General features: G+C 35.1%; 1 protein-coding gene across 3 annotated transcripts; it reads left to right on the top strand.

Annotated features, from left to right (window-relative positions):
• Positions 1–1,343: 1,343 nt before the first annotated feature.
• On the top strand, positions 1,344–14,479 carry LOC119066040 (apoptosis-resistant E3 ubiquitin protein ligase 1). Of its 3 annotated transcripts, none has more exons than XM_037168263.1 (16): positions 1,344–1,719; positions 8,782–8,938; positions 8,998–9,188; positions 9,259–9,624; positions 9,692–9,826; positions 9,891–9,988; positions 10,054–10,252; positions 10,328–10,464; positions 10,538–10,612; positions 10,682–10,876; positions 10,948–11,277; positions 11,340–11,438; positions 11,503–11,709; positions 11,771–11,899; positions 11,963–12,157; positions 12,218–14,479. In XM_037168263.1, the coding sequence occupies exons 1-16, from the start codon at positions 1,533–1,535 to the stop codon at positions 12,386–12,388; spliced, it is 2,871 nt and encodes a 956-aa protein (XP_037024158.1). In that variant the 5' UTR covers positions 1,344–1,532; the 3' UTR covers positions 12,389–14,479. The 3 variants fall into 3 exon arrangements, with proteins under 3 accessions (XP_037024158.1, XP_037024157.1, XP_037024159.1); XM_037168262.1 differs by having other exon boundaries at positions 10,520–10,612; XM_037168264.1 differs by lacking the exon at positions 1,344–1,719 and adding an exon at positions 3,128–4,229 and having other exon boundaries at positions 10,520–10,612.
• The last annotated feature ends 590 nt before the right edge of the window (positions 14,480–15,069 follow it).

Raw genomic sequence — 15,069 nt, 5'->3', positions numbered from 1 at the left:
GAAAATATGAAATAGAATTTTCAGATCACTGTATTGTGACGATTCAAATCGGTCGCTGTTTCTGAAAGACTTATTTCAACGGTTCTCCTTTTTGTTTTAAGTGTGTAGATGTTACCGTTGCATCTGGAGCAGATCTGTTTAACCGCTGTTTCTCTGAATGTGAGTTTTTTTGGAAAATGTTGTTGAATGAATTTTTGCTTGTGTCTTGCTGCGTTGGGTTATTTTCACAGCAGTTTCCTTTTTGATCTATGACTTTCCATCAGAAGATGGTATTTCTTTGATAAATCATTCGAAAACTAGTTTAACAGAATGATTTACTACTGTCTCGTGTAACGGACCAGCGGAAACGACTGAAGATGGTTAGATTACGCTAACCTCTGACCGCCACTGGTTCCGGAGGTCGAAACAGAGATATTCGTCTGAGATATGCTTTACGCGCACCCTGGGAAAGGGAAGAGCCAAGCTCTGTTCGTTAAAAATTTTTATAAAATTTTTTTCTTTCACTTTTAGAATTTTTGATAGGCATTACAGTTAGTAGTTGTCCTCGTCCCGAGCTTTATGTATGTTTTTACAGCCCGTTGCAATAACCGTAACGTAAAAAAAAGCTTGGATTCAACTTGGATTCAATTTACTTTGCTATACTCAATATCTTGTTATGTAATAGTTTTTTACAGAACACATCTGATATAAAAGAAGGTTTAACCTTAAAGTTAAAGCAGGATATTGAACTGATCTTCTCAATGCGTTATTAAAGAATGTTTTTATGTTTACGCGAATACAATACAAACAACAAATTATAAATACTCGGGTTCGCTCGGGTTCCCCTCGAAATATAATTTTAGTTTGTATTGTATTCGTGTATCTATAAAAAGATTCGTTTAATAACGCATTTAGTAGTTCAATAACTTAATCTACTATGAAACCAAAAGGCTGCATTGCTAGTAAAAAAAGGTTAAGAAAACAATAAATGTCTGAAGAATCTTAACAATCAACACAATGGGCATAAATGGTACCCCTTGTACGTGCTCTACCCCAACAAGTCTCGGATAAATAGTAGTTACGAAAGCTCCTTTCCTCTGCGTCCATAAAAACCACATCTAAATTATCACACAGAGCGCCATCGCTATGAAAATTTGTGAACATTTTACAATACACTACAAAAGCTCAAAGTATATAGTGCATTCACAACTCTTAACATAACAGCTTTTCCAACCGAAATCACCAGCCAACTTTTCCTCTCTTTGTTGCAATGAACAGCTGACTGTTCATATTGTAAGTGTGCAAGCTTTCTGTCGTTATCATCATCGCATTATTTGCAAGTTCACTTTGAGTTCAGCTTCGGCGCGGATCCACCTACACAATACAATAACTAAAAAAGAAACATCATTTCCACTATGGCCATCCATTTCCATGTGACGTGAAAGGACGTTTTTGACTCCATTCCAAAATCAAATGAAATCGAATTCAAATGCTGCGTATAGTCTAATCGCCCCAAAATGAGTGAAATGTAATTAAGTGCGGAAATAGTTGGAATGTTTAATACAATTCCTCGTGGTTTAAAGTTAGTTTTAGCGATAATTTTGAGTTTAACATTGACTTTTTCGTTGGTGAAATCAGTGGTGTACATTTGGAATGAATTCGGCTTCATACAAAGTGATGTTGATTTATGGCTGTCTCAAAATGACTTAGGACAATACAAAGAAATATTTCGCACGAAAGGTATGTAAAATGCAAATATTTATCATGTTTACAACTGTCTGTAGCTTTCGACATATACTTGTAATTTATAAAAAGAAATTATTTTCCCATAAAAAGGTCTTCAATAGTCTTTAAAGTGTCTCTCTTTTCACAATTTCGTGTTAAAAATCGATGAAACTTATTACATAAGTTTCAAATGTGACGGATTATAATGAGTTAGTAAATAAACACTTGTTTTCCCCATATGCCTTTGCTGTGCGTACGTTATAATATATTATGTGCTTGTGCATCGAACACAAGACATCCATCCATAATGAATCTATTCGATACCTAAGTGAATGCTAAACGTTGTGTATATGCTGTCATCAACTATACACAGAAATGTGAACGGAAAAGTCTCGTTGTAATACAATGTTTGAGCCTGCGTAATAATTGTTTACCTTTGACTATGCAATTCGATGTAATAGAACACATTGGTGTAGAAGGTCAAAGGTGTGTTCGGTTAATGGTTCTGTAAAAATAATTATAAGAAGAAGACCGCCGGATAGAACTAGTTTTACAATATCGAAATGATGTCGTGACGAATTGACCTGTTAGTGGTGGCTATGTTTTCACACACGATGATAACGGAGGGAAATTTTATAGTCCATTTACATGCTGTTGGTTTCTGATGCTATATCCTTAAAAGCTCTCCTGGGACAGATTTTTTTTTTTTTATTTACGCTGCTAGCTAAAGTCGATGACTCTGAAATAAGTTATTCATTTCGTTTCAGCTGTTTTTCAGATGGTCATATAAACACAACTTATTTATCAACAAAAACTGAAAAAGGTTGAGACGAATCTTCTTCTCAAATTTAACAAGTTGATGCCAATGCACTCAAAGAAAATAGAAAATTTAAATCTGACTGCGACACTTATTTATTTATACCGTTTAACCAGCTGAAAAACAGTTGAAACAAATTGGATAACTTATTTCAGAGTCACCTACTGCAATAGAAGGCACTCATTTCAATTTTCCGAATAGCCTCGTGTACAATTGCGTGGCAAAAAGTATCTATTGTTGCTCCAGAACGGAAAATACTTGTCATTTTCAGTTTTATACACCACAAACGAAAACTTGCTGTTGCTTCATACTGTAGTAAAATAAATGGGAAAACTATTGAAGTAAAAGATTGTGTATGAACCATTCGAAACGTTTAGATGGCAAGATGTTAGAGACTCGATTATTAGTCAGATTGCCATCTGGGAAAGCTTATAGTGTTGATATTTCAAAAAATATTTGTCAATCTTTTGCTTCATTTCAAAAGAAAATATTCGAAATCTTGTCAATTTGCGTGATTCTGATCAACAATTTATAAACACGAGAAAAAACAAAAAGAAAAACATTTGAAAAACCGCTGCAATCAAATCCGAATTTCCCCAATCTCTCTCGCTATACCAACGAACCGTATGTGGAGAGCCAAAAAACAGAAAAGTTTTTAGTCGTTAAACATCGTTTGTATCAAACGGATCAAATCCTATATATCGTTCCGTTCAACCCATATAGCCGCATCCATATTCCTTTTACATCCCTTACCCTTTACATATTCACATTTTGTTGTTTTTTTTTTCGTTCTCTGCTCACACTATATTTCAATTTTGATAAATAATTAATTCGAAATAAAATTGAAAATTCTGTACATTTAATCCCACGGATAAATAAAAAAAATGAAAATTTTATGTGCAAAAACATGCGAAGTGAATTGCATAACATAACTATTTGTTAGAGGGTGCTACAATGTTAATAAAAGAAATGAAAGAAAAAATTAAATAAAATATATTTTCCATGTAAAACATAATTCTTAGCGTAATACGTAAGTGATAAACTGGTTCAATTCGCTGTAATGTGAAGTTGTTAAGCGAAAACACTTTAGACCGTTCCTGTTTTCTTTTCAAAAGAAAAATGTGAATTATTATACCAAAAAAAAGGTTGCACAAAGAAACAAGTGATATTTTTAAGAAAATGGTTTTAAATAAAACGTTCCGATCGAAATTATATATGTCTACAACATGAAACACGGTTATATATTATTATATTCTTCACACACTCTGTCCAATCGCAAATAGCCTATACCTAAAATATCAAACGTACATCGCAGATCGCATATCCTTTTCTTGGTGGATGAAAAAACACTAGAAAAGAAAGAAATAAAATAGCCAACAAAAGCCTAATAGTATCGACATATGAAGTCCATGAAACTAAAATATTTATTTTGTATATCGCGTGTTTACGTGTTTAGTAATATTATGGAACAGTGTTAGACATTTACTTGGTGGTATAAAGGAAATTTATTCGATCACTTGAGCACTAAACATATTTTTTGTTGTATACAATACTTATGTGTACCCATAAGTCGTGAAGCTTTTTATAACATTTTGAAGCATAAGCGAACAAATAAAAAAAAGAACGAAAGAAAATATGTGGTCTCCGGCATCAGAAATTAGTTCAATTGGAATGACAACAGTGCGCAATTCAACATCAGTGTCTTCAGGTCGGTATACATGTATGATAAATATAATAGAGAACAGAGAGTAAATTGTATCTATATTCTCTATGCCCGAACCGAAATAATGTGTTCTTGCATATTATGCTAAAATTTAGATTAACTTTTATGAAAACAATTTCTTATTAAATATTAAAATGCCCCTTCCCGTTCTTCCCCAATAATGTCCACTGTAAGTTAATACAATTTCCTATATTTCGCCAAACATTGACGACGATTATGTCGGCATACATTATTCATATCAATTTGAACGAGGAAATATAAGCACGTCAGATGATATTTATTTGAATAACCCAAAAAACCATCAGAGTATAATAACAACATGAGGATTTATTTATATTTACGAGTTTGTTTAGCCGAATATACTAAATTGCTGTGGTTGGTTTTACATACTTTGGGTGGTTTAAATATGGAAAGCCTTGAATTAAATCTTGAATTTTTTATATTTAATCTTGATATCAAAATGTCAAGACTTAAGGCACATTTTTCATTTGTAACTCAACTGTCGATACTGTAGAGGAGAATCTAGGGTTCTTGATTTAACAACATAGTTGAAATTCAAGTTTTCACATCTACAATGTACAATGTAGACCTTTACACCACACACACTATATCATGATCAAGCTAAAATCGAGATTACATTAGGTACTCTCACCCATAACTATATCATGTACTAAAACAATATTGAAGTAGTAGATTTTGTTTTAACCTTTACAAACAATTTTTCATGTTTTGGGCATACATTTTGGAATTATTATCGTAATTTAGACCCTAGACATGAATATATGGATACGTATCTGTTGTGGACGGTTGATTTTAGGCGAGTTGTAGCTCGAACGAAGGGAGATCACATAAAGGTAAATAATTATAGATCGAGAGAAGTACGGGCGAAACGTCTAAAAGGTTTAGCCATTCGAAAACGGCAGATGTATCACCCTCTACCATCACTAAATCTATCATTTCAATAGTTGAAATCATCGCCCAGCGTTTGATGCAAAATCTGTTGCATCATTAGTTTAACCGTACGTTTTGATATACAACAGAACCCTTCAATGAGCATTTCGTATATTTTTATCTTTGCTGTCGATTACAGATGAGTAGATCTTCTAAAATAAAAAAATTCTATAAGTCGTTTTAGGGTCAGTACCTTGTAACTGTTGATAGATTACCACACGCAAGTTTGGGACGTTTTTTTCGTATGATATGCTAACGTACATAAGAGGAACTTAGCTTAGAAATTGTTTTCTGTTTTCAACGTTATTCAATCCACAAATACAATCCATATAACATCACATTAAAACATAGTTCGATTCTTAGACGAATTATACACACACATAGGCAATCTGAGGCACCCCCAGCAGATATTTTAACGCTACAAAGAATCACTGCAGCGGACCAAATTACAAACATCACCCAACGTACAGCTACTTTCACGTTCACCATTATCTTTGAAGCAAGGGTATCAAACGATTCGGAATGATTAGTCTAAGGTTCCATTACACACACACTTATGCGTGCAAAGTACGTACATGGCGTGTACGAAGTCTTTTATGTGGATTGAGAAACTGTGGTATTTCAAAAGAGGGAATAAAAGTTTGTAAGCTAAAATGTTAGGGTGTAAGTATCCCAAACTTATTTTTTATTATAGCCAATGCTTACCACACAGAAGGCAGAGTAGCTACTACTACTTTTTCGAAACTTATATGGCAAGTGTGGTATCAATTGAAAGTAATGGCTATGATACAAAAATAGGTTGGAATACTTACGTTAGTTTACCATACGAAAAAAACCGTCCAAAACTTGTATGAAGTCTACAACAGTTACAAGGTACTTTCCAACTCGTGAAATTCGATGAAAAGGACGACTTTCGACCCTCAAGCATATATGAAATATTTTCGAACTTAAATCTCTACAATCAGTGACCATATGGATTATGCGCCTAAAGTTTATAGAAATATTATAGCCCGACTATGATTTAATCATATATGCAGTGTATTGCACATACCACCGAAACGACTGTTGTTGTACAACATTTCGCTAATTACTATAATTAACTAAAAAATTAGCTACCTTATCAGAAGTACGATACGAATCCGATACCAATGAATTTCATGGAAAATGAATTAGTTAACCTACATAGCCACGGAATCTAATGAACAAAAATATGATTTTATCGAACATTAGAAGTACTCAGGTTTCCTTGGTTTGCAAACTTTGTCAAATATACTAAGGCCTCCACTAATTTTTTTTTATTAATTTTACTTTTGAAAAACTAATCTAATGTCCCATATTACGTGCGTGCATAGAAGTAATTATAATTCAACTAAGTTTCAGCTGTTGAACCATCGATAACTTTGGTGTTTACTTTACCTAAAAACGAATTAGAGTTTGGTTAGTTCGTTCAGATTTAGATTAAAAATTCCAGCATGGTCAAACAAACAGGAACCAAGTTATCCTGTCACATTCATCTGTTATCGATAACGGCGACCAAAATAATGAGATGCTCTGGGTAATAGGGTCGTTTATATAGTAAAATAATTGTTAGAAAAATTGAAGTACAAGATTTTAAATCAACTGATTAAAAATACTTTGATCGATGGAAGTAATAGACCTGATAATAATACTGCCGTCTGTAACAGATTAAACAAAATAAGAAACAGACTAGTTGATTATATCGTGATTCCAGATTGCGTTGAATCTAAGTTTTGTTTTTTTTAACGCCTGACCACCACCTTCATTTAGAAAAACCCACAGAATTTTTTACGGAAGAAACCTCAAAAAACGTTTTTCTCATGTCTCAAGAAGGATAGTTTATTTTCGGGGAACTTGGAGTGAGGTTGCATACATAGCACATAACGCTCAATGATTTCTTTTGTATGTGTGAGATGAAACTAGTGCGATTAATTAGAATTAATAGCTTAATAGAGAAGCTTTAAAGTGGCATAAGCATGCTAAGGAATGAGTTTTTTTTTTTGGCCTGTGTAAGTCAGTTACTGTTCTCGATCTTAACTTTTCAAATCAAAATTTCGACTTTAAATAAAATTTATAAATCATGGCCAGTAAAGTCGTGTGAGGTTTGACTTCATAAATCTGATAGACCGACAAACCGTGACTCTGACGACAAAGTACTCTCCTCCGAGTTTGTATCACGTTTTCCACAATTTATACTTCATTATCTCAAAATGTTTAACCAATGGGTGCCTTCTATGTAATAACCTTTTTAAAAAACGAGAACAAGTTCAAGAGATAATATTCAACATGCATAAAGTGAATGAACCTACATTAAAAACGAACAAATCCGAAAAATTGTTCCAATCTCAGTTTTTAATCAAAGTAAAAATATTTTCATTCCAGAATTGCTGTAATGTAATGTACACAATATACATCTTAACTGTGTAATCGCATATTCATAGCACATAGTCTTGAATGCGATATATACAGACTCACCCCGAACACCGAAAATAATCTTTTCCAGCAACAAAATATTTATAGAAAGATTTATGGTGGAAAATACATTCTGTTATAACAACATTATGTAACACAACTCCCTGTGGATTGTGTGGATTTTACTTTGATTTGCATAAAGTGCAAAATTCTAAAACTTTATTTGCAACAGTGTCTTGCATATGAAATCCAGGATGTAATCCTGTTGTGATTATGAATAGTTGAAATTATGATTTATGAGTAAATTCCTTAACAGAAATAATTTATGATAATCGTGGAACGGATTTTTCTCACATTAGTAGATCATAACTTAAAGTAAATTATCCAGTGGAGAATTTGTTTGTAAATTTTTACCTTTTGAAATTGACATCTGCTATTGGCAGGGACGACCAAAATAATCACGATCTCTAATTAATATGGTATTATTATAGCTGATTACATGCTAACACTAATGAAGTACAAGATTGCTTATCAATCTGTTAAAAGTACGAAGATCGAGAGAAGTACACAGGCGATATGAGTCAGAATTTTTTCAGAATAATATCTTGCTGCTTTGTGTTAAGCCATGACTTCTTTAGAGTAATATTGTGCTGTTTTACGCTGAAATTTTGCAGATATTTCAAATTCCATGGAGATTCCACTTGGAAAAATATTTTTTTATAAGAGTTGACGTTACACGTGCACCACACATTTCATGAATAAAATTACAATTATTTCCTTTCGTAATTTCAAATTGCCTAAGAGAATCCACCACACTTCATTACTTATGCAACGATAGGACTAAATTTTACACTCTTGTTTTCGAAGTGTTGTATACGGATTTGTCGTTGTATTTAATATGAGAAAGCTGAAATAGATGAATATGTACAACTGGAATGGTATATTCAAAGGACTATATCCCAATCACACAAAATGAATTTTATTAAAATTCGGTAGCTACTGCTACACAGAGTTTTTCACGAGCAATTTCACTGTGAACTTTTAATGAAAAGCTCAAATAAATTGCGTAAATTATTTCTTTTTAGATAAATCACTTTAATGAAAGCTACACTGATTCGCTGGTCACACAATTAACCTGAAAATATTATTTGTCTAGGTATCTCAACACTGTCTAGTTGCGGTGATCCAGAAAGATTACCTGAACTACCAGCTGGTGATGAGCAAAGACTTCAGCGTGCTGCACTACACTTGCAACAGAAACTGATCTTGCGTGAATGGCTGAAACAAAATCGGTTGCAACACTTGTACTCAAAGTATTGACACTATTGACACTTATCCCATGCTCTAGCTTAACCATTAATTTCACCTTCAGACTACTATCCATTGAAGTGACTTCTCTAGATGACGTGTACTGGTTGGAAGATTCAAAATCTAGTAAAATCTTTGGTAAAGATTGGCAGACCTGGTCAAAGGCTAGACAGAAACTACCAACATCTAAATCGGCACTTACACAAATAAAAGCAGACCTATGGTCCACTGTTGTTAAGTCCAGTCAGCACCAAGGTAATGTTGTTTTAATGTGCTTGGCGCGAGGTTGTTTTTACTTGAAACTAAAAACCTTCTGAATTTAAAGACGCTTGGACATGGGGAGGGATGCTAGTTGTGTCGGTATCAGTTGCTGGTCTAGTTACATTGGCTGCAATGACTCAACCATCACTAGCACCCGAAGCACGACACTCGTTATTGCAGTACGTGACCGGCAAGTATTTAATGCCAGCTAATTGTAAAGTAACATGGGACTGGACGGATCCACATGTTGTTGGTGGAACTATGATATTTACCGTTCGATTTTTCCAACGTAACGGGCAACCATATCCCATATGTGATACCGATCAATTTTTTGTGGAAGTTACCGAAGGTACCCGAAAAGTGGTGACAATAAGTGAATTAGGATCGAGCGATCCAAGCAATGCCAATATAGCGAAAGTAAAGTTCACAGGTAAAATATGCTTTTTGAAATTTCAACTGTCATTCGTCAAAAACATTTTTCCTGAAACATTCTGTAGTTCGAACTGCTGGACAGTACAAGATATCTGTGTTAATTGGATCTAGTCATATCGCTGGCAGTCCATTTTTTAAAACTTTTATTCCTGGTTCAATGGATGCCCGTCGTTCGCGTCTGATTCGTCCCGCCAGTACAGGTACAAACGTTAATAAACCTTTTGTCTGGAACTCCTTTCCGAACGGAATTACTTTTTTTTTCAGTTATATGCTGCGCTGGTGCTCCAACATTGTTACATATCGAACCGCGTGACGATTTTGGAAATAATTGCGTGTTCGATGTTAATGACGATCCTATTAAGGTATGCCAGACGGTGTAATTTACCTTCGGTATCGATTTTATACATTTTCGAACGGAATGTTTCAGGGTTATTGTGTCGAAATTTTCGATTTAAATGATGTGCCACTTGAGAAGCTAGTTGGTGCCATATCTCTAGCATACGACAAAGTTAATTCACGCGTAACGGTGCAAGCTTTATTTCCAGAACCAATTTGCTTAAAGGCGATCATCAGTTTCGAAGGACAGAAACTTCCTAATGGTGATTTTGATATAATTGTTTTGAGCAGTAAGTGACCTGACTGGATTTTTGCTTTAAATAATTCGAATTGCAATAACGGCAAACGAAACGAATTCTTTGCAGATAGCGATAATACTTTGGTGCATAAAAACATTGCCTCACGCAAGCACAATATTTGCTATGAGGCTAAGCTTTTGAGTGTTTTCGGACAGCCCAAGGTGAAGCCTCGTAAGGTACACTGTTACATTGGACCAAAACAGGTAACTTCGATGATACAATGACGAACGGGAACAGTTTTGTTCAATTGTAATGAAGAACACGAATTTATTTCAGATTACAATTAAGGAAATGATTTTAAAATTTATTCCGAAACGAATTGCCACTTTCCGATTGTGTCCGTCCACTAAAGTAAGTTGATGGGAAACGATTTTGCCAAATTGGCTCTCAACGCTATGCTCCAATGTTGTTCCGTTTCAGTTTCACTTTTTGCCACCATCAAATTTACAAACCAGTAGCGGTCAAGTTTTCATAATCGATGATGGATCCCAGCCAAAAATCGAACTATCATCGAAAGACAGAAATGTTATAGCCGCAACATTCACCCATTTTCTTCTGAAAAATATCGGTGGCTCCGAAACGTTCAAGGACAAACAGGATTTCTTCTATCACGAGGTTTGTTCTTTTGGCATAATTTCAACGAAATTATCGCACAGCTTCAACATAAACATCGTATTGCTTCGTAGGTGCGAAAGTTTCACTCAAACTATTACCATGAAAAGCTATCGCTGAAAGTGAATCGAGAGAAAATTCTTGAGTCCAGTATGAAGGCCACAAAGGGATTTTCAGTGTCTGATTGGTGCGGTAATTTCGAGGTGACTTTCCAAGGCGAACAAGGAATTGATTGGGGCGGATTACGGCGAGAATGGTTTGAGTTGATATGCAGCAGTTTATTCGATCCGCGTGGTGGATTGTTTTGCACGTTTCACGATAAACGATCAGCCCTTGTGCATCCGAATCCGAATCGTTCGCCAAATTTGAAATTGAAATATTTTGAATTTGCGGGGAAGATTGTGGTGAGTTGAGACTAAAATTTAGATAAAATTGGGCGTCTTACTACGTTGAGAATATTTTCCAGGCGAAGTGTTTGTATGAGAGTGCACTTGGTGGTTCGTATCGTCAGTTGGTCCGTGCTAGATTCTCTCGATCATTTTTGGCGCAACTAATCGGCTTACGGGTATATTTACTGATATTTCTGGTATTTGATTCGCATTTCACTGAATTTCTTCGAAAAATGGCAGGTCCATTACAAGTACTTCGAACAGGATGATCCCGATTTGTATTTGTCGAAAATAAAGTACATCTTGGATACGGACCTAGATACCAGTGATAGTATGGAGCTGTATTTCGTTGAAGAAGTTTACGATAATCTGGGTCAGCTGGTGAAAACCATCGAGTTGATACCAAACGGAGCTAAGACTAGAGTCACCAATGCCACCAAAAATCAGGTAACTTTAACTGAATGATTTTGTGATTTCGCTGTTGCTAAATCGACCAACATTTTGAAAGTATTTGGACGCACTGGCACAGCAACGATTATGCAATAATGTTCGTGACGAAGTGGACAGCTTCCTAAAGGGTTTGAATGGAATCATTCCCGATAATCTGCTGAGCATTTTCGATGAAAATGAACTGGAGGTGACTCTTACTAATCGTCTGTTGTGTAACAGAAATTTTCATTTTCCGTTTCAAACGTTTTAGCTGCTCCTCTGCGGAACTGGAGAATACTCCATAACTGATTTCAAGACGCACCACATTGTCAACGGCAATTCGCAAGAGTTTCGACGAGTACTGGCATGGTTCTGGGCAGGCGTCAGCAATTTTAGTCAGACTGAGATGGCTCGACTACTTCAGTTTACGACTGGATGTTCTCAATTACCTCCGGGAGGATTTCAAGTATTTTTTGATCTACAAAGAAGCTATCTGTCCGTAGGACTTACAATTTCCGATTTACAGGAACTGAATCCGAGATTTCAAATAACTGCAGCTCCTACATTCGGAAATTTACCAACAGCCCACACATGTTTTAATCAGCTCTGTCTTCCTGATTACGAGAGTTTCGAGCAATTTGAAAAAGCTTTACTAATTGCAATTAGCGAAGGTACCGAAGGTTTCGGAATGGTTTAAGTCTGGTTTTTGAGCAGTGACTGTTAGTTGGGAGCAATTAATTCTAACCGATGTATAGTGAATTACCGAGTGAGAACCGTTTTGTGAGAAGACATCGTCGAACATATACAAAACAAAATACGTAGCTGTAGGTACAGCGTCCCTATCCAAATTGCGCTTAGCCACAATCTCCAATAAGCGTTGGTATTTCGCAGACAGCTATTTCATCTGACAGCGGAGACACAAAAAGAATGAATAAACTGTGACTAGTTCCATCTTTTGCAGTAAAATGTTTGATAAAATCAACGAAGTAATAGATTTGAAATTACTCCGAACAATAGAAGTAAAATATTCGCTGATCATAGTGCTGCTATGCTAGCCGTCTGCGAAAGATTAATGAAATGATATTGTGATTGTGTAGCCACTCAAAATGTGTTAAAATCGCTTTAAACGAGAAATTGACAAATTTCAATCAATCAAATACAATTGTAGAAGTAGAAAGACCAACTTTAATCTTGTAGAAACAAAAACGCTCTAGATCTAATATTGACCAAGTGTATTAAGATTGACAAAAGGTTTTTTTTGGTAACACGTACCCGAACACCCACATACATAGAACACATATCCATTTGCTTAACAGTTGATTGACTAATTTCAGGCGTCAAAATTAAGTTCCAAAATTTAAGCACTAAATACAAATATTTCGTTCTTTTAGCTTATTGGCCACACGCGACAGCACTTAAACTTAAATGTTTTGTGCGAATCGATTTATAATTTGGCAACGAACTTATTTACAAGCTCAAAAAAGCTTATTTTTTGATAATAATATTCCACCATCGACCCACTGACGGCAACAACTTCGTTTTGATTCGCGACTACAAGATAAGCTTATCTTCATCTTACCTCGGACACACAGCCCAACTCATTAACAGTACAGTGAGCTATGACTGGTCTAACTGGAGTAGAATTATAAAATGTAAAGTCATCAAAGAACAAACTAGAAACTAGTTATGGCTCAGGCTTTGAACTTAAGGCTCACCACCATTTCAATCGAATAATACGTTTCGATTGTGCTGACAACACAAAATACAACAGTTTACTGACATCGTTACCCAATGATGCTTCTCATGGCGTAGGGTAATCTGTCACACGGTGCTAAAACAACGCATTTTTTAACTACGTAAATCGTAGGTCGATCGTAATGCTTAAAAACACTTGCAGCATTAAACATGCGTGTGCTAGTTCACCTTTTACATAGTCGAAGAGTGCGTTCTTTTGGCACCCAGTGACAAATTTCCCGATTCCGATTCCTCGCTGCTCATACCGATAACTTGTAGAAATTAGACAAAATACATAAAAGACAAGAATTGGGTAAAGGAGCTGTTGATTGCCAATTTGAAAGTTTTCATCTACGTTAACAACAGAGGACCAATAAACCATATAGCAACTCGAGTTTAACTTCATACGAGCGAAGCACCTTTTTCCGTTGCCACCCCACTAGCACACATTTTGTTGCATTCACATTTGTATCAGTTTATCAGTTTATTTGTTAAACATAGCGGCTGCTAGGAAATTCGCGCCGTGTCATTCACAATAATTGACAAAACGACACATTTTGTATAAGGAAAATGTCACTTTGTGGGTTATTGTGAATTACACCGCGCGAAATTCCTCAACACCAACATAACAACGTACATTACCAATGACATATAAGTCTTGTGTCATTGCACATTACAACACAGGTAGCTGGACAAAATTACACAAAATATTGAAATACTGAACTGCCCCTTCTTATAAAATTTAAAAGCAAAAGCAAAAAGTGATTAGAAACCTTTACTAAAAAATTGTAATAAAAAAACTGTAGTTTTTTGCCTTATAATAAACTATATATAATGTGAACCATACATAAAATTTGCATTAACCATACGTTGAGTTTTAGGCTACAAAAAAAAATATTTTGAGAAAAAGACGACGCGCCAAAAATTTTAATATAAATTCTAATGGTCTCTTTAGCGTAACAATATTTGAAATTTGTAATTAGTGAAACCTAAAACGGAAGTATATAACTCGACGAGCTTGAAATAAGTTCAACATGAATTTTACATGAGCCTAAAGAAAACGTGAACCGAAAGAGTTATTAAAAAAAAGTAATCTCACGTAATCAAACATAGGACTAGCGCTTTATCAAACCGAATTTGAATGTTTTTTTTGGCCATTTGCAACGAAGGGACCGGCGCGTAGCGGAAATAAATCAAACGTACCTATGTCCGATATTCAAATCTTTTCAACATAGAAAGTGGCGACATGAATGTGTAGTGAGTAAACGTTGAACATACTTATGTTCGATATTCAAATTTTTCAAACACAGAAAGTAGTGTCACCTACATTACGTGCAAATCGCGAATAAACTGTTACGACTAGTATTCTGTTGGCGATAAAAAACAACAAAGCTATAGAATTAACTAGTTTGTAGTTAGTCTAAATAATAGCAAGGTTTATGGTAAAACCAATGAAGTAATAGTTATTTTCCTAACGCATTTTCCCTTTATAGCGAATGAGATGTTTCCAGCTCGAGCCGGGGGCGAGTGCTGGAATCGAATTCGCATTTTAACAACGTTTTTCCTAAAGGACGTGGGAAATAATCGCGATGTTTTAACACACGTTAGGAAAAAGATCTCATGAAACTAAGAAGTGATTTAAAC

This window comes from Bradysia coprophila, chromosome IV, assembly GCF_014529535.1.
Source record: "Bradysia coprophila strain Holo2 chromosome IV, BU_Bcop_v1, whole genome shotgun sequence".
Taxonomy (NCBI): Eukaryota; Metazoa; Arthropoda; class Insecta; order Diptera; family Sciaridae; genus Bradysia; species Bradysia coprophila.
The sequence above is the reverse complement of the archived record's forward strand: the minus strand, read 5'-3'. Positions and strand labels throughout refer to the sequence as shown.

Bases quoted from the DNA above. Each gene is read 5' to 3' on its own strand.
- LOC119066040 (XM_037168262.1), top strand. From the start codon at position 1,533: ATGTTTAATACAATTCCTCGTGGTTTAAAGTTAGTTTTAGCGATAATT. The intron at 1,720-8,781 runs GTATGTAAAATG...TTATTTGTCTAG, and splicing joins AGAAATATTTCGCACGAAAG to GTATCTCAACACTGTCTAGT. The intron at 10,877-10,947 runs GTTTGTTCTTTT...ATTGCTTCGTAG, and splicing joins AGGATTTCTTCTATCACGAG to GTGCGAAAGTTTCACTCAAA.